Genomic DNA, 19169 nt, shown 5'->3' on the forward strand with positions numbered 1-19169 from the left:
ACCAGACTACGCTATAAAAATGTCAAAAACGGGAACTCCAACAACACACACAGAAAATTATTCCCAAATTAGTGACTTAACAGAGAAATAAGATTGAAGTCCCTCCTCACTGCTGAACACAGGAGGATCAGTGTTTTCACTGACATCCAGGAAGGTATTAAATAAATAGCACTACTACTTCCAGGATAAATCCAGCCAGTGAGGAGGGAGAGAGAGGAAAAGTCATTTGAAGCTGAAAAGCTGACCTCTGGAGAGGGTTCAAGAACGACTGACAGATGAAGCAGCTCTACTGTAAAACAAGGCCTCACTGTGCCGAGCACGCCGAGGCCACACCGAGACCTAACTCTGAAACATCACACTGCCAACACAGGCTGTTCCTGTCACACACACCTCTGTGTGCTCGATTTTAACAACATCTTACACTTTGGAAAAGCAATGACCACAGGAGCAAAGCGTATTTGTCACTGTGTCGTGTTTTAAGGCAAAATATTCAGTAAAAACACAAGAATGAATCGTCAAATAAATAAAAAGTCATTTTAATGGAAGTTTCTTTCACACTCACAATCAAGCTTATAGTCTGATCACAGAGAGAGATGTTGGACATTCACCCAGAGCAAGACACACACCAGTCAGTTTTATCAGACAAAAATATATATATATTTAAATCTTTACAATAAGCTTGAATCATGAAACGTACACAGAGGAGTGTGCACACTACAGTCAAACACTGAATTTTTTTTTACTCCTCAAACAAGTCCTTTTTTGTACCCTGGTGTCAGTGTAAAATTCTTGTTTTAAGCGATGACAACTTTTTTGTTGTTTTTCTTTACAAATGTGCAAATAAGACAGATTTGGAATCCTTCAGCGCTCAGTGTGAAAGTCCAGGATCCTCCGGAGCAGTGACAGAGCTCTCACTCCACCTCAGTCCTGCCCTCTCAAGTTTTAAATACAGCTCCTCGTTGCTTTGTCTTTCATTTTCAAGTAAAGTGCTCCTCTAGCAAAAAACCACACGGCATGAGATCAGTCTCGTATTTTTTCACCACTGGTTTAAAAAAAAAAAAAAGCAAACCCAAAAGTCCAATGGACAAAAATCATGGGAATGTCTAAAAGTCCAAAAGCAGAAGCCAACGGTTGAGAGGCAGTCCTGGCTGTTTGTCCCCAACAGGAATCATACAAACTCCAGCTTTCCGTGGCCGCTGTACATCCCCCAGTGCACCAGAGACAGGATCTTGTCGTTGCCCAGGTCGGCCTGCCTCATCTTGTCACAGGTCAGGCAGCAGTTCTCGTGGCCCGTGACGGGCACCATGCACTCCAGGTCCAGCTTGGCCACGTGGCCCTTCTTGGTGTGGTGGCCGTGGAAGCTGTAGTGGAGTCGCGACAGCATCTGTTGCCGCTGGTCCTGCAGCCGCTTGTTCTCGCTGCGCAGCATTCGAAGCGCCAGCATGATGAGCAGCACCAGGATGAGGCCGCCGGCGATGGGGACGGCGATCACCGCCGCCCGAAACCACACCTCCTTGGCCGAGGCCAGCTCCTGGACCCGGGTCACCAGGTTCCTGTTGCTGTCTGGCTGGTACCGGCTGTGATCTGCACACACAGAGAGATAACAGTCTGTTTAACTGCATGTTAACTTTCCACTGCTATATGTTGTTATGTACCACAATGCTCGAGCTGCAACAATCAGTCGATTCATCAATCAAAAAATAAAACTATAGTGACATCCAATTAGTCTTTCAGTCATTTTTCAAAAAGTCAAACACCTTCTGTTCAGGCTTCTTAAATGTCAGAATTTGATGATTTTCTTTGCCATTTATGGCAGTAAGAGTGTTATGAAGAATGTTTGGGGGTCTGAACTGTTGGTTTGTCAAAAGAAGCAATATCAAGACATCACATTGGCTCTGTGTTGTGCATTTTCCTGAACAGACTACTGAAAAGGCTAAGAATGGATTAATCATTAATTAGATACAAAATGTACATTTTTTCCCCTCATGATTCTCATTTTTATTGTCTTTTTTTCATTTGAAGTCGAAGCCTAAGCTTCCTTATTCAACAGATGGCTCTGCCACACAAAACAATGTCAACTGAGGTACAATAGCTGCCATTTGTATACTGACCTGCTGATTACTTTCACTACTAACTGACTGATGGTTTATAAAATGTGAAAAATGTTCAATTTCCCAGAGCCTGAAGTGACATCTCCAAACTGTTTCTTTTGTCCAAGACTCTTGATTTGTCATAAACGACAAAGAAAAGTAGCAAATCCTCACATTTAAGAAACCAGAACCAGCTAAAGTTTGATGTATTAGCTTGCAAAATGACTGAAAATTAATTAATGATCAAAACAGTTGTCAACCAACTTTCTTTTGATCAACTAATCACTGCAGCTCTACTTATTTTAAAGCATATGATTACAGCTGCAACAATTAATCAATTAGTTGTCAACTACTAAATTAATCACCAACCATTCTGATAATCAATAAATCTGTCTGATTATTTCAGGTAAACAAGTTAAAATTCTCTGATTCCTGTGTTTTAAATGTGAATATTTTCTCATTTCTTTACTCCTCTATGACAGAAAAACTGAATATTTTTGGGTTGTGGGGACAAAACAGGACATTTGACATCATCTTTTTAGACATTCTTCACCACTTTCTGTCATTTTATGGACCATAAAATCAATTAACAGAGAAGATAATCAACAATGAAAATAATCTTTAGTTGCAGCCACACATGTGATTATCTTTAAATGTATGTGTGGCTGTTTGAAGCTTAATGAGAAGCTTTCATGGAGCTGCTTCTGCTCCACAGTCATGCCAGTAACCACAGAGAGAGAAAATAAGACAGACAGACGAGAGCGAGGAAGTGAGACGGGGCGGCAGGGGCAAAAACAAATGAGTCACCTTGTCCCGCCTGAGAGCCAGATATTAATTTGAGCTAATAAACCATAGTCTGCTCTGGTCGGGGTCACAACAGAGAATCCCCTCAGGACAGCTCCCCGTCCTCTACGGCTCTCTGTGCACCTTTTCATAACTACAAGCCCAATATGCAGACTCGTCATTCTACAAGGCACATTCCTACTCGGTGGGAAAATTACATGGTGCACGCGGAATAAAAAAAAAAAAAGAATATATCTGATCTCTTTCCAAGTGCTTAAGGTAAACTGGCTGCTGCCTGCCTTCCCAGGCGCAGAGCTGGAGCCCATTAAAAGTCAAATTGAAGTTCTGTAAAGCTGGGAAGTAGAAAAACGAGTAGGAGGGGGGCAAGGGTGGCCTGCATGTCCATAAACAGCAAAGTGTTTGAAGAGCCCTACAGCTCAACGTATTGCCTCTGGAACAGGAAAGAGGAAAATGTTGAATATTTGCCGAGGAGGAATCATAAATTCCCCCCAGAGAGTCCGATCATTTTAAAAGCCGTTAAAGAGAATTTCATATTTCGCTTTTAGTCAAAGACAAACATTCTCACAGCCAGTGATTCAGCTCTCTTCTCCTTTTTACCTGTCGAGTCCCTGGTGTGCGCCAGGTCGTGCAGGCCTCTGTAGTTGCACATGTCATCGTGGCAGCACTCCAGCGTGGCGGCCGGGGCCCCGCTGAGGGCGTCCGCGCTCCTCGAGCTGCTGCTGCACATGTCCGCCGCGTTGGCGATGGGGTCTAAGCACCCATGGGTGAGGGGGGAGTTTGCGATGAGCGGGTCCAGGACCTTGGTGAAGCAGGCGTTCAGTTCTGATTTGCACATGTAGCCTGTGGCTACGCAGTGCGGCGCATCACAGTAACACCTTATTTCTCCTGGAAATGCATGGAGGCAAAAAAAAAGGCAGGGTTAGGGAAACGTTTGCCAAGATTATGTATTTATAGCTGTGAAGACATACTTCATTCATGACAGCTCCATCAATTTGACTGATAGTTTGACTGTAACATGGTCTGAACTTAAGTTTGGCAGTTTACAGGGAACTTAGAGGGTCTTTGTACAGGTTCAGTGGGACACCAACATACAATTCAGCTCCCTAGTAGTAGCAATTTTCATTTGAGGTTTGTTTTCTAAATACTTTTAGTACAATTATATCTGTATGAAAGCATATCCACCTGAAAAACTACTTCTTCTAATGTTTAGGAAGTGTAATCCTGTCAAATGCAGCCTGTGTTCTACTATACTTTTATTTTGAAAGTGTTGCACACAATAAGAGCCAGGTAACTTTAAAGACCTCCCGGGAATATTCCACTTTTGCATCCATTCAGCAAATATGCCTCCATTTAAGAGCTTCTCATGCAAAAATGCCCCCCTTTTTTTGTCTGTATTATAAAACAGGAACTGCGTAGCTTATAATTAGTGGTTTGTTTGCCAAAGTCAATTTCTTTCAACCCAATAGGAAACTCGTAAAGAGGGGGGGGCAGAGCAGCGGCGCAGGAGTCTCCTTTCCCCCGCTTGCACGCAAAGCTTTACTTGTGGTCAGGAGGAGCGCCTGAGGGGGGGCAGGGTGCACTGAGGTCCCATCTAAAGAGCTTCCAGCAACCTTATCATTACGGCTGCCTGCTTTTGCATGGGCCCACTCATTACCTCATCCAGCGGTGGCTTCTTTTTTAAAAAGAACTCTGCAAAACATATATCTAGGCCAAGGACCTGCCCTAACAAAACAAAGGCATAACTTATACTGTAATAAAATTCACTTTGAGAACTTCTACTTGTGGTATTTTACTGCCTGTATTTTCTCTGGTGCCATTAGAAAACTTTCACATGACTATAAATATGAATGTTGTGTATCGCTTAAACATACAATGTGAGGTTCTATACTTTTCATTGGGATGGGGACTATTCTGCATGCAGACAAGTGAAGAATATTAGGAAAAAAATATTATAAACAAGGCAATAAAAAGGAAACCAAAAGTCTTGTCTTGTGTTTCCATTAAAAACTGCTAAAAACACACCAGCTAAAGCCTGAAACTTCCAGTGCAGTGCCTCTTTGAACGCAGCAACTCTGCAGTGCAGGAGCACATTCATCAGATCAGTGTTTTCCCTGTGAATGATTGGAGCAGCAGGGCCCGGGCAGGTCATTTGGAGAATATTTCATTAGAAAGGAGAGGCCCCTTTGTGGGCTGAAGGGGGGGAGAGAGAGGAGAGAAACAGGCCGAGCACTGAGGCTCTTTAGCCCTGACTGGCTGCTCACTCAGTCTGCTATGAATGGCAGCTTCAAAACTGAGCTGAACATGAGTTATCCAACTGAAACATGGCAGCCAAAACGAGACAGGATTTTTGTGAGTTAATTACAATGTTTCAAGGACTTTAGGTATTTCCTCTTATACATTTATTTTATTTTATATTTTTCTTTACCTGTTTTTTATCTATTAACTTTTTTTTTTTACAGTTCCCTAGTTTGTATATATGTATTATGAAAACACGTTCAGGGATGGGATTGTTTAGAAGTAAGGGTGAATAATTGGGAATATTATGGTCTGAAAAGAGAACCTAAATCTGTAATACATGTGCAGATCACTGAAAAAAAAAACTGAATAAAATTAAAGTGTGCTAAGAGGTGAAGGGGGTTCAACACTAGATACAAAGAATTGATAAATCAAGTTAGTTTGAAACGGAGACAAGTAGTTCCTAAGTAGTTCACTACCTTGTTGAAGGCTAAAATAAAACTTTAAGCTACATTATCGTCTTGCTAAAAGTGATATTTAGAGAAACACTGGTTGGGTTTGAGAGTAAAGTCTGAGCCGCTGAGTGAGCTTGAAGTTCAGCCTTGTTTTATCACTGCCAAACACAGTTCAGCCTGATCTGAAGAAGCTAACAAACATGCCCTGCCCGCAGACCAAAGTCTATTTTATACCTTTAGTAAGAAGAACAGCCATGGCACAGAGTTCCAGTTGTAGCCAGATGGAAATGAAACTGGACTGACGATCCATTTACACCAGATTACTGCGCAAAACAGTCCTCGTATATCCAGTAGCAGCAGCAGCAGCACAGTCCGCTGGGCGACACAAAGATTTACATGGAGCTACGGCGAAAAATGAGGCATTCCTGTGCTCAAACACGACAGCTGACAATCCTTATTAGAGGAAAAGTAGCGAAAAATCACTCCGAAGTGTTTCCTCTCCCGCATGGAGATAGAAAAGTTAGTTTTTAAAAGCGGTCCGACATTACTGGAGGACGCAAAACAGCGTCTTCTTCTTCTTCAAGCAGAAAAGGGGAAAAAACAGAAATATACTCCTGGGAAGGCGGTGAAATTGGGATACAAAGTTGTCACCGCCGGTCCTCCGCTGTCTCTGTTAGCAGACGGTCACGGTGAAGCATCACTTTTGTATTCCTGGACGGAGAAATGTTGGAAAAAGACGGACAACTCCGCTGGACCGAAGACTGCACGCAGACTCCGGACGGACAAGATTTAACAGAAGAAATAGCTGTGGTCTGTCAGAGCTCCGCCCCCTCACTTCTGATAGGTCAGAGGACCGAGATAGAAGTTGGTCAGAGTACTTAATAAAACTGTATCCGGTAATTCTTTTCAAAATAAGACGTTCAAGTTGATTTGTATAGCCAAGCACTGTTCAAGCACAAAGGCAATCAATTGCTTTACACAAAGGAACAATAATAGTAATTAAGACAGAATAAATGCGACAAATAAAGTAAAATAAGATACATTTTGTTGATCCCACACTGAGGAAATTCACAAGGATTAAGGATCAAAGTAGAGACAGAAATGAGTAATAAATAAGAATACAAATAGAATTTATTCATTTTTACAGATATATGGATAATTGTACAAGGTAATTACATACATGTTGCAATGCACATCTAGCATTATACTAAGAAAAAATATATATCTTAAAAAATCCTGTAAAAATGGATTACTGCACAGAAACTGGTTGTACAGGACACAAGCAGGAAATTCACTCATTAAAATATAAATTTATGATTAATAAAAATACATGCTATAAAGTCACCCAATCATTCCATTCCAAATACAAATGGAAAGTATATAGAGTCTGGTTGCCCTATTTATTAGTGCAGTAAATTACAGGACAATGTTATATGATTGATGTTAATATTATAAACCTACTTGACCTACATCAGCACCACCACTGCTGAATAATACTCTTACACTTAAGGTAGCCTCTCATCAGGACATACAATTATACTCCCTACATGGGGGTATTTTCACTTAAAATATTTGCAGTGATTTCTCTCTTGATGCTTCTCAACTTGATGCTTTTATTTTCTTGGCCACATCTTAAATCTTCCGGTCTCATTCTGCTTATCGCTCTCTCGCTTGATGGCTCACTTCAAGCCAATCCCTTCATTCATGGTCCTTCATTTCCATAATACCATATTCCATATGCCATTATTGGATGCCATTGGCCCTGGCAGCAGTCAGTCACTGCAGCAGGTTAACAAACTGTCCCACACACAAACGTCACTCAGTCACCCACTGAAGCACTGATACTAACACTGCAGAGACTATTAAGTGTGTATAATTTTAACAGTGAAATATTTTATTTATATTGTATTAACATGTAAACTAATAGATGCATAATTTACAGCATTGTTTTAAACGTATATTCCTGCTTATGTGGGCTGGATGTTCAACTTTGTGCATTTACACAGCAGTGAAGAAATAGACAGCTTTATCAAATACAGGCTAAACCAACAGGATTACCTAAAGCTATTTAAAGAGGGTTAAATAGTTTCCCCAAACCCAGATAGCCTAATTAAGCAGCTGGGAAGGATAAAGATAATTTATGTAAGGATTTACTAATACTAGAAAATATGTCTCTATGTATGCAGTCATCTCATGTTGCATGAATGACACGTCACTTAGAGGTTAAGTGTTGCTTAATAAGTGAAGCAGACCGGTCAGTAGCAGCTACCTGCAGTGTCATCGTACTGCCAGTCAGGTTGACGCCGCACTGAGCCGCTTCCCTTCAGGCTACAGACTGCTGCTGCTGCCGCTGCTGCTGGAGGAGGAGGACGAGGAGGCGGAGGAGGAGGAGCGGACAGCCGTTTAGTGAAATTAGCAATCCAAAAAGGCTCATGGCGCCACCGAGACGACACGCAAACACACACACACACACACACACACACACACACACATACACACACAGCGCGCGCGCACACAATCGCCTTTTAACAAACGCAATGCAAAAACACACGTGCGCGCGCGATCTGTATCAGCTGCAACTTTTTTTTTCTTTCTTTCTTTTTTACAGGTATAAAATATATTTTAGTTTCATTATTTATTTTCGACAAAATGCAAATGCAAATTATTCACTATACATGTATATGTTATTTTTTATAAATTATATAATGTTTGTTTAATATGTTTGACATCAAGAAAAAACAGTGGTTGAAAAGTGAAAAATAATTTCACAAAAATAGTATTTTATTCAGCGTCTTAAGGACAGTAATATTATTATCTTGGAAGACTGAGTCCGTAGAAATGAAGTATCCACAGGCCTTCACTGCGCCCAGCAGACAACAGGATGAGGATAATGCTTTAGGGAACATAGAAAATTACGCACTACAATTACCGTAATTATCTGCAATTCCACAGAGGCGCCAGTCCAGACTGGCGTTACATCATTTATCTATACTGAGGAAAGGCTGGGAGACGACAGAAATACTGGTTTTATGCTGGATCATTGGTCATTATCATGAGGGATGGCCTCTTCCTCATCAGTTTCTGTGATACTGGGTGGAACTGTCTCTGTTACAGCACAGGTACAGACCTGGCCCTGTATAACACTATGACATAATGTCAATTACAATTTATTTCAGTCTGCAGATATAAATTGGTTAATATGTATAAATCTATATAGATAAATAAATTAATTAATACATGCCCTCTTACAAAAGTGGCAGACACTTAACATCGCAATAAAGTTAAGTCACTTCAGTTGTGCCCATGTCTAATATTATCAGTGCATTCAGACCAGTAGTCCAGACATTTACTGTTTGACATAAGCTGTCTGAATATTGATCAGTTAAATATGATCAGAAATGTCCCTTTATTCAACTGTGAGCAGCACCTCCACCTCTGTGAGGCTGCCTTTACTTGTAGTGGATACTTAAACATCTTGCACCATCTGCTGGTCGAAAGTAATAAAAGATTGTTATTTTACTAAATTGCTTTGTTGCAGACAGCTCTTTGCATCTTGGACTGCAAAAATAAGTATGCTAGTTGATGTATTTTTCTGTTTCGACAGATCCTATAATGAACATTAAAGGGACATTCCATTAGATTCAATAGAAGGCAGACATCTCTACAACCAATATCACCACCCACACCAAAACTATCTAGATGCATAAAAAGCACTATTTCATAATGGTCAAATGCTGAAAACAGTGGGACTTCAATTTCCCATAATGCAACTCAGCTCAGCAGCTTCTTTTGTTAGACCATCCCTGGCTGGTAAATAAATACCCACTCCTCAAACACAAGCTCCACAACTCCACAGCCAGGCTGTACATTAAAAACCTGTAAAAGCCAAGGCTGAAATCATAGACATTGAACACTTCAGCCCACTGCTACAATACATCAAGTATGCAGTGAGTTTGATTTTGTTCAGACTGGCCTGTGAACAAATACATTTAAACAGGAGAGCTGCCATTAAAAAAAAAACACACACACACACAACAACATGGATATTTCTACTGTACTCCATGTAGATCACAGACGCTTGAATGCAAACATACACAAATTACAAAAACTCAAATTATTGCAATTAAGTAGTTTTATGGATCAGTTTGAAAAAATCTGTGCTTTTAATTGTACTTAATTATGCACTACACTATGAGTAAGGCTTTTAATAATTAATCAATTAATCACTGTTAAGAATTTAACCAGTTGAGGATGTATCAATCAATATTTCATCAATAGTCTAAAAATAGCAGTAATTGCACCGAATTTAAAATTGTTTTTCTGAAGAAGAAATGAGAATCTCCAAAAAAAACAACAACAACAACAGAAACGACGGTGACCTGGGTTGATGAGGTGTACCTGCTCCTAACCAGCAGACAGGGAAACATGATGTTTGAGTAAGAAAACAAAGCTGTGTGTCTTTTCAAGCTGAGAGGATGAGCGTTAACAAGCTTTCAGCACAGGGGTGGGGGGGGGGGGGGTGTTAGTAAGGGTTGGGGGGATTTCACGTAAAGTGGTCTTTTAGTGGACGATCACTCTCTGCAGATTGTGTCTGCTTTCACACATTAGGAGACACTTGTAGGTGTGACCCAGTACAGACAGTAGAGACTTTGCTTAACAAAAGCCCCCCCACTGCCGGGCCAACGATGGCTGGATCACTGCTGAGATGGAGGGAGAGTGGGGGAGGGTGGAGGTCAGGTCTACCTGGAGTTTTACCTGAAACTTAAACACAAAAACCAGGTCTAAACCAACCACAAGGAGTCTAAAACATCAGAAATCTTCACAGTTTAAAGATCTAAACCTGAAGCTGGCACGCCACATGATCCAACGAGGACGCACAGACAGGACAGACAGACTTCCTCCGACACCTCCCGGCTTCCTCTGCTCCCCTCTTTGATGTGAGCCATATCAAGGTCTCTGAAGAATCAAGAGACAGGCAGACTGTCTCCATCCTCCATCCGTGATCTATTTTATTCTCCTGCAGATAATGGAGCACACAGCAGAGCAGCTCAGTGGATTCATTCTGGAGCTGCGCGGGGAAACTGTTCACATGCAGCTTTGATCTCACAGATTGAGTTTCAGGCTCCACAATTCAGACATATTCATGCAAACTTTATCTGCGGCGCTCAGAGGCAGGAAACTGACGGCGTCCACCTTTGTTTTCACTTGTTTTATGTGGAGAATTAATTCAGCGGCGCTCTGTTCTCTTATCCACACACACAGATGACTTTGTAGATAATCTGTTTGATCTGCAGGAGAGCTGCAGCCAAACTGATCAAGCTCTGCTGATTGTGATGCTACATGCTACCTTCAGTGACAACAGACCTTTTTTGTTTACAGCAGCCAGATTGATATGAAATAGTAGGATACCATTTAGTGTAGCAGAGCCTTTCCAGTGAGCCAGCGTGCACAGTAGCAACCCTCTGCACCTTAAAAGCAAATACTCACTCTTAAAATTTATTTAAAAGTTCTAATAACTTAAAAATGTTGAGTCACAGTAAAGTTTATTTAACTCATGTGGTGGAAAGAGAACTCAAAATGTATACGCAAGTGCAAGTTTACTTATTTCCACGCCTGTTAAACTTTTTCTTTTTTAACTCAGAACTTTTGAGTTTATGAACTTTAAAAGAATTGTGGCAACTGATCGCCTCAGTTTTCTCTGAGTGTGACTGTCTGACCTGAATGGAACCTTAATTAGTATCATTTGTAACAGCAGTACTTACAGACTCTACTGCATCATATCAAAACGGCTGCTGTGAAAAATGCTAAATGGTTATTCTGATTCTTCAAGTCCAGTTGAGATTTTATGCATTATATAGGGCTTTTCAATACTGTGAATGTTTCTGAATTCTGAAGGAAGGCATTTTGGTATAAAAAATGGCAAAAAACAAGTTCTTCATCAATTATACAAATCAATAACGTTTGTCTTGGCCATTAATACTTTGGCAAAATAATCTTTCTTTTAACCATTTTTATTGCAGTGTTCACAGTAAACAAAGTATTTAAAAATGGTACTCTTAATGAGGTGCACAGAGATGTTATTATTTGTATCTGTGTCTGTGCCACCCACAAAATGATCCGTCTCTGTATCTGTATTCCAATAGAAAAGTGGAAGTGGGCGTGGTTTATCACACTAAATCAAGCAAATGTTGTTGCTTCTAACCTAATATTTATCGGAAATGTCTTTGTTGTGCCTTCAAAGGATCAAATTGATTTGATATTATACTGATGATTAATTATGAAATATATTTCCACATCATCTTACTGTACTTTTCATATCTGTATTTTTTTTATTTTGATTATCAAATAAATTTCATTTAAATAAAAGTTTTATGAACTGAATAATCTTGAATTGGAGTGATACTGCACTCATGTTTCTAGTTGTGTTAATCTGATTGCAGTTCACAGCACTAGAATTTTTAGGTTTAGTTTTTTAATCCACAAAACTCTGCTGGAGTTTCACAGGAAAACAGTGCTTAAAAGCACATGCACACCATCTGAACTCTTGTGTGTGTGTGTGTGTGTGTGTGTGTGTGTGTGTGTGTGTGTGTGTGTGTGTGTGTGTGTGTGTGCAAATGGCATGCTGGGGTGTGGAGACTTGCATTATGTCAGACAAACAGTATGGAGGCATTGTATGTTGTTTTTTTCCAGTTGTTTTTTGTATTTGAAAACTGGTCATTATTCACATCCATTGTTTGGGAGATTCTGTAACACTGTTTTCCTGTGAAACTCCAGCAGTGTTCTGTGGACTAACAAAATAAACTAAACCCTAAATTGGCAAGAGGACAAGTCTCTGTTTCATAAAAGTTAAAGATGTCTTTTAGAAACTGTTTTATGATTAATTGTGAAATTTGTCCCCTCATCAGCACTTTGAACTGTTTTCCTCATGTTGACTTCACAGGATATACAAAGGTGTTATGCTGCCCTCTGTAGGTTTGAGGTGGTATGACCACTGACCTCAACCTCATGCTGTGGAACACAACTCTGTTAATGTTAACCTCAAAATCTCACACAAATGAATCTAGTTAGGTCAAATATCACAGTATATGATTAGAGCTACATTTTAATCATTGTTAGATTTTAATATAAAATGGGCCAATATCTCATCACCTCTCATCAGTCATTTCTTCAAGTTTAAACAAACAGCAATGTGAAAAAAAATTGTTATCTATGCAGACGTCAGGGTTTAAATCAATGTACTTTTATTTAATAAATATGCAGTGTGAACTTTGAATATGGATATTTCAGACTGGAGTCTGATTTGACAGTAATATTAAACTGTAACAGTAAAATCTGACATTCAGGGTAGTATATCATATTGATGATGTACGGTAAACTACTGTAATGCTGAAACATAAACCAGTCTATACTACTGTAACAAACACTCAAAACACTGCAACATCTTGATGGTAAAAGAAATTGAAATTCCACTACTGTTGCACTTTCAGATGTATAGTCACAATTAGTGATTTTGTTGCTGTGCTGTTTATCTGGAGAATGTTGTGTAAATGTGCAGAATGCCTGAAAACAGGATGTATTGATTCTGATTATCATCTTTAAGCTAAGGTATGCTGAGGTGTCTGTGTTCAGCATGTGATTGTGTGTTTGCAGTTTAAAGCGGCAGCATTTTGTGTTTTAAAGCACCGGAACCAGAACCAGGCTCAGCAGCCTGCATATGAACAGGCCAGTTTGACGACAGGGTGTACAGTACTGAGGTGATTTACAGCAGCTCCAACAAGGACTCTGACTCCGAGGACGATGCAGACATGGCAGGTGGGAAACAGGAGATGACTTAGTCAACAGATGACCAAGAGGAGGGTTGGGCATCAGCGGTGTGGAAAAAAACAGAATGTAGATCCAGAATATTTCTGAATTTAGCTTGCATTAAATCCATAAAAGCAATAAACTGGGTGTGGGTGAGGGTGTACAGCTATATTTTTCTGTTGAATAAGGAAAACAAGAACGTTTTCTTTCTTGACATTCTGGGAGTTTATTAGACTGACAAAGCTAAGAGCTTGTGAAATACAGCAAACTCATCACTCACATTCTCCCAGCTAGACTGACTGAGCTGCACTGCTGGAGAATCAACTTCTGAGGTACAATGTGCCGTTAAAAGACCGGACAGGCCGGAGCTAGCTGGACGCCATGCTAACTTCAATACATGAATCTTCAACACAATACATACATGTGTTTGACATGACCTTAAAACTTTTTTCTTTCACATCCTCTTGATTATTTTAGTTAATTCCTGAATAACTATATATATATTGTAGCTTTAAATTTAGCAAGTCAGTTTGACTATGAGCTTTGCACATTTAGCAAGAGTATAACAATGAATTAGCATGGAAATTAAAATGTATTTGTCTAGGGATGTAAGGCCAACCTTTCCTCTCTCCTTGGGCCTTCATGGCACATTCTCTATAGCTGCTAGAAGTTCAAGAGTCCGCCTCAAGATGTGAACAAAACACTTTCTCACTATCAAGACAGTGCCAAATCCTTTGTGCGCTGGCATGTTCACTATGTCTTGAACGCATTAAAAGTGGCTTTGCAAGTTGAGACTGGAGCCGCAGGACATACCAGGGGGATGAACCACACTCGTCTTTGATGTGATAACACTAATCTTAGAAAGAGGAGGTCAGACTCCACATAGTCTGCAGTGCAGGACATAAAACCACCAGCAGGGGGCAGCAGAGTTCACAGGTTAAATTGTAGATAGATGTCAGAGATTTTTTTTTTAACCCCTGAAAATACATTACTGTTTTTTACCCAAGACACATGAAAGTCTTGCTGCTGCAATTAAATTTTATAACTGATCATTGAGAAGTATTTGGTTTTGTTAACACATTGTGAAGTAATTTCTTCCAAAAATGAATTTGTAATTTGTAATTTGTAAGCCTACTTCAGGAAAAAACAAGCAAATCCCGTGAGCCATTATAATTAGAAACTTCTCAGAACAGGTTCTTATTATTTTATGAAAGTTTCCCTTAACTTTGAAATACTAACATTTTCATAGTTTCTCAAGGTTTCAGAATACTTAAATATTAATATCAAAATATTAACTCATTTAGAGGTTTATCATTTTGAAACACTTGAGTTTTCAGTTATTCTGAAATACTCATTCTGATAGTTTGCCATCTTTTTGAAATACTAACTCATTTTGAATCACATTATTTTGGTAGTTTCTCATTTTCCAATATACCACTTTCAAGAAAATAGAGCCTCATTTTCATTCAAGTTTATCAGTTTGAAATACTAAGTCATTATTTTGAAATACATTTTTTCTTTTTATCACACTGGTGGAAATCACATTGATAATGAAATGTTTTGAGTGTCCTTTGAGTAACTGCTGGGCATTTCCTCCTATAATGAAACTTTTTTTTTTTTTAAATGAGACAACAAATTGAAGCTAAGGGGACCATCAAAAACCCAAGAACAACATGGCCCTGGAGAGGCATATTTTATTTCATTTGTCAATATACTTCAGGAAACAATATACAAAGCAATGATGTGGTCACCTTTACTGAATGTGTGGTGCAGTTCAGTTATAGACTCAATAGATAGTATGGTGGGGGGAAAAACAGGCCTTTGCAGCTCAGGACCCTGCTCTTCAACATGTGGGGAACAAACGAATAAAAGAGGGATGGGACGTGCTAGAAAAAAAAAAAAAACAACCCTGTGAGTGTTGAAGATCTTTTCTCGTTGGTCAAAGAAAACGTAGGGGGTGTGGGGTCTGCAGGTAAAAATGAGACTGATGTTAAGACTTTCAACAAGGCACTAGCGTATGAACTGGACCTAAAACTCCCAATAAAATAACCAGTGCTCGCTTTAGTTGAACATGTTTATTACAATACATACATTTCACATTTGACCTTGGGACCTCTTGTCACCCTGCTCTGACACAAGAGGTGCTCCACATACATCCGCCTCTAGAACCTGCTGTAGCTGTAATACACCACTCCTAAACTTGGGTGCAAATGAAAAATGTGTGGATATCATTGTGATTTCACTACAACTCTTATAAATAAAACCTTTTTTTTTTATTCTGCGTCCTCTTCTTTAAAACTCCACTGTATGTTAGCGACTGTACAAAGGAATGAACCAGGAGGGAAAAAAGAGGAACAAAAACTGTTGGAACACAAAGGAAAAAAAAAAAAAAAAAAAAAAAAAAAACTACAAGGAGGGTGATGATATCTCAGGAGAAGAGAGGGTGTGGCAGGGCTGAGGCCAGGGAGGGGAGAGGAGGAGAGGGAATGGTCCAAAAGCAGCACGCCATCACATCTCTTTAATTTTTTTTCTAATCACTCACTCCACCACACCACCAGGCACTGTTTTTTTTTCAGACTGGGACATGCAGGGCCACCAGAAGCTGCAAATAGATCACTGAACCAGTGTGAGCGCTCATGACGGACCTGCAGAGAGGGGATGTTTAGCACGCCTGAGTCAGAGGTTACAGTTCAGGAAGAGAATCTAGACAGAGCACTCAGATTTACCGATATTCGAGAGGGGGATAAACGACATTGACACCAGTGTGTGTTATGCTTGTGTGTAAATAATTGGCCTCAAACATCCTCCTCCAGGTCACAGTCGCTCAGTGGTTCAGTGATCTACAATTTGACGAAATGAAGCTTGAAGTCTGCAGACGAGTTAACATGAAGGAAAAGGCTAGCTAATGAATGTAGCCGCCTAGGCGTTGATTAGTTTGGATGTCAAAAGCTTTGATAGGCATGGCTTTCCATGGCTTCAATCTACAAAACATATTTACAACATAGATAATAACATCTACAAGAAATCTACATTTTTTTTTCCCGCCGTTGGGTTTTTTACAAAACAGAGTCTTGTAAACCACCCCACCCTCTTCCTCCTCCACCACCTCCCACAACAGCTCTTCGTGTTTCCCTCTTGGTTCTCCCAGCCCAAACGGTCCAAAGCCAACCCGACTGCAGCTCCTGTGTGTGTTGAGACCGGGCTCAAGAGGAACTGAACAACTGCTCACTCCCACCAGCTTCCAACTATGTGCAATGGGTCTTCCCCCCGTGTTCCCCCACCCCAGAACGCCCGCTTCAACCGCAACCAGAAGTTCTCAGACCATGAAAGAATTCTGATTCTTCAACTTTTCAAGTTCTTTGATTTGCTGTCTCAGAAACAGTATCCTGTGGGCAAGGAAGAGAACAAGCATAATTAGTGTTTGCACTGTGATTAAGGTTTATTTAATATACCATTATTGGCTTCTGTTTTGACACGGTGTAAAACGTGAAAAAACAGAAAAAAATTTTTTTAGAATATGAGCTGTAGACTTAATATAAATTCTCACCTCTGCTCACGCAATGTTGCTTGTATTTCACAGACTCTGACCAAGGACCGCAGGTTTTTGAGCTCGGTGCAGTTCTCAGACATACAGATGCTCCCCATGGTGTGAGCCTCTTCACGTAGTCTCGATGCCTTGAGAATTTGTTCGTCAAAGACAGAATTTATTTTAATTTACCAGAATCAGCCAATATGACACCAGTTTTGCCATCAATAGAAGCGGTGGTGAAATGTTGGCGGGACAAACCTGTTTCTCCGCGTGTTCAGCAGGCCATCCCTGTACGTGTTTGATAAGATTCTCATTGAAGTGGGCGGCGAGGGTTGGGGTGAAGGAGCAGGAGGGCCGGGCTGCTGAGGCGGCAGGGGGAGCGGAGGCAGAGTTGGGGGCGTTGCTGCTGCTGGAGGCGACGTGGTTGGGACCCGGGGAGGGACTCCTCTGACTGCTGCAAATCAGTACACGTTGAAAGAAGCATGTAAGCATTGAGAGACAGTGTTTATGAAGGGACTGGTGACCAACTAATCAACTTAATCTCAGCAGCAGTAATTGAAGCCAACTTCATGTCCTTCATTTCAAAACAGAGAACGGCAATTTAATGTTTGATCAAGGCTCTCAATACAGAACAGTGCCATCAAAGTGTTATGTGAATAATAACTGAGGCTTGAGTTGAGAAAACCTCAAAAGGAATTCGATGATACAACACAGTTTTTCTCACAACACTGCATATTGGGGAAATCTTTTTCTTTTAAAGCCATAAAATGTGGTAACTCTACAGAGCACATCTGTAGAACAAGAGCAGCAGCTCACTCAATCTGTTAAGTCATAATAATGTTACAGTATTATAGTACTGCTTCATAGTGCAGAATATACATCCGGGCACTTTGGCTTAGGGCTGAACAATTTAAAAAAATATCCAATTGTGTTTATTTTGACTGATGTTGCAATTGCAACACCGGTTGTGATATTACAGGAAAAATATTTTTTTTACATCGTTATTCTTATTTTGATTAAAAAACAATAAAATGACTAGTGTGATTTTTTTCCACCAAATGAAGATTTTTTTTGTTTTAAGTCTGCAGTATCTCATTTTGCATTCAACAAATATTGCACCTCCTGCAATTTGAAAATTGCAGAAAACCATATTGCGATTTCGATAAAATTTGGGTTAACTGTGCAGCCCTACTCTGGATCACAGCTGGGCTCATCTGTATGACACCAGCAGTAACATACAGCTTTAAAATTCAAGCACTTTCAAGATACCCAAACTAAATGTAATATAATCATATAATAATATAATCAATTCATATTGTCAATTTGTTCATACACACGTATGTTTTGATCGTGATTATTTAATGCTTACCAATTATGTCAAACAAATATGACAGTAAGACTGTTTAATTCAAATAAAGTATTACAATAAATGAAACACCAAAATGCGCTGAAAAATCAAGCCTTTTTCAAGCAGTATAACTCAAGTTATACTATAGTATATTCCTGACCAAAAAAATAACTGTAACAACCCTGTAAAGAGCTTTGCTGCCCAGCCAGTGACAGATGTCAGATCGATGACTGAGAAGCTTTCTGCTGCTTATTGCTGTATAGGTCTAACATAACTAAATGCTAGGGGTGTGTATCTCACTGACAGACACTGATATGTATCTCAATATCACAATACATCTTAGAAATTTTTAAACGGACAACAAGTCAGTGCACTGCAACAAGCATACAAGCAATATGCAACGTGTGAATCTCTACAATTTGATTCTATTCATCTGAACAGATGCACTCATATCTTGTACCTTAAAGCCCGATGCATTGGACACATGGATGAATCGTTCAGCCCCTACTAAATGCCTGTAGCTGCAAACCAAGCTATCTCGGTAAGGGTAAGTTAGAGATCAAAACGTGGAAAATATGAGGAAGTTGTACAACATCGTTATTCAAATGCCCTAAAGGACTGACTAAACTGACACAAGTCTCTTTTGCCATTTACAGTCTAAGATAAGAACACTTCCCACTTCTTCACCAATGAAACTTCAGGGCAAATGACTGACTTGGAAACAAAATCAGCAACACTCATGGACACCATCATTTGTGATTTAACACTTATATAAAGGTCTTATCTGCATCTCTAGGGCTGCACCTAATGTAACACTTATTTGGTCTATAAAATGTCAGAAAATGTTGGTGGCATGTTTCCAAACGCCTAAGAGGCCATCTGTAAATTTCTTGTTTTGTCCACAA

At 39.9% G+C, this 19169-nt stretch overlaps 2 protein-coding genes across 3 annotated transcripts in view; both read right to left on the reverse strand.

Annotated features, from left to right (window-relative positions):
• Positions 1–520: 520 nt before the first annotated feature.
• Positions 521–6367, reverse strand: bambia (BMP and activin membrane-bound inhibitor (Xenopus laevis) homolog a). The gene is made up of 3 exons (XM_084747562.1): positions 5819–6367; positions 3492–3779; positions 521–1584 (listed from the first exon to the last, which is right to left on the reverse strand). Exons 1-3 carry the CDS (start codon positions 5892–5894, stop codon positions 1169–1171), a joined length of 780 nt encoding a protein of 259 aa, XP_084603688.1. The 5' UTR covers positions 5895–6367; the 3' UTR covers positions 521–1168.
• An 8697-nt stretch (positions 6368–15064) lies between these two features.
• Positions 15065–19169, reverse strand: part of waca (WW domain containing adaptor with coiled-coil a) — a 29148-nt gene continuing 25043 nt past the window's right edge. For both annotated transcript variants that reach the window (XM_084746900.1, XM_084746899.1), the window contains exons 11-13: positions 17175–17370; positions 16935–17062; positions 15065–16773 (exon numbers count right to left, since the gene is read on the reverse strand). In XM_084746900.1, the coding sequence (XP_084603026.1) occupies positions 16704–16773; positions 16935–17062; positions 17175–17370 (394 nt within the window). In that variant the 3' untranslated portion in view covers positions 15065–16703. The remainder of the gene's footprint in view (positions 16774–16934; positions 17063–17174; positions 17371–19169) is intronic.

Source organism: Lutjanus erythropterus, chromosome 21 (genome assembly GCF_056507025.1).
Source record: "Lutjanus erythropterus isolate fLutEry1 chromosome 21, fLutEry1.hap2, whole genome shotgun sequence".
Classification (NCBI taxonomy): domain Eukaryota; kingdom Metazoa; phylum Chordata; class Actinopteri; order Lutjaniformes; family Lutjanidae; genus Lutjanus; species Lutjanus erythropterus.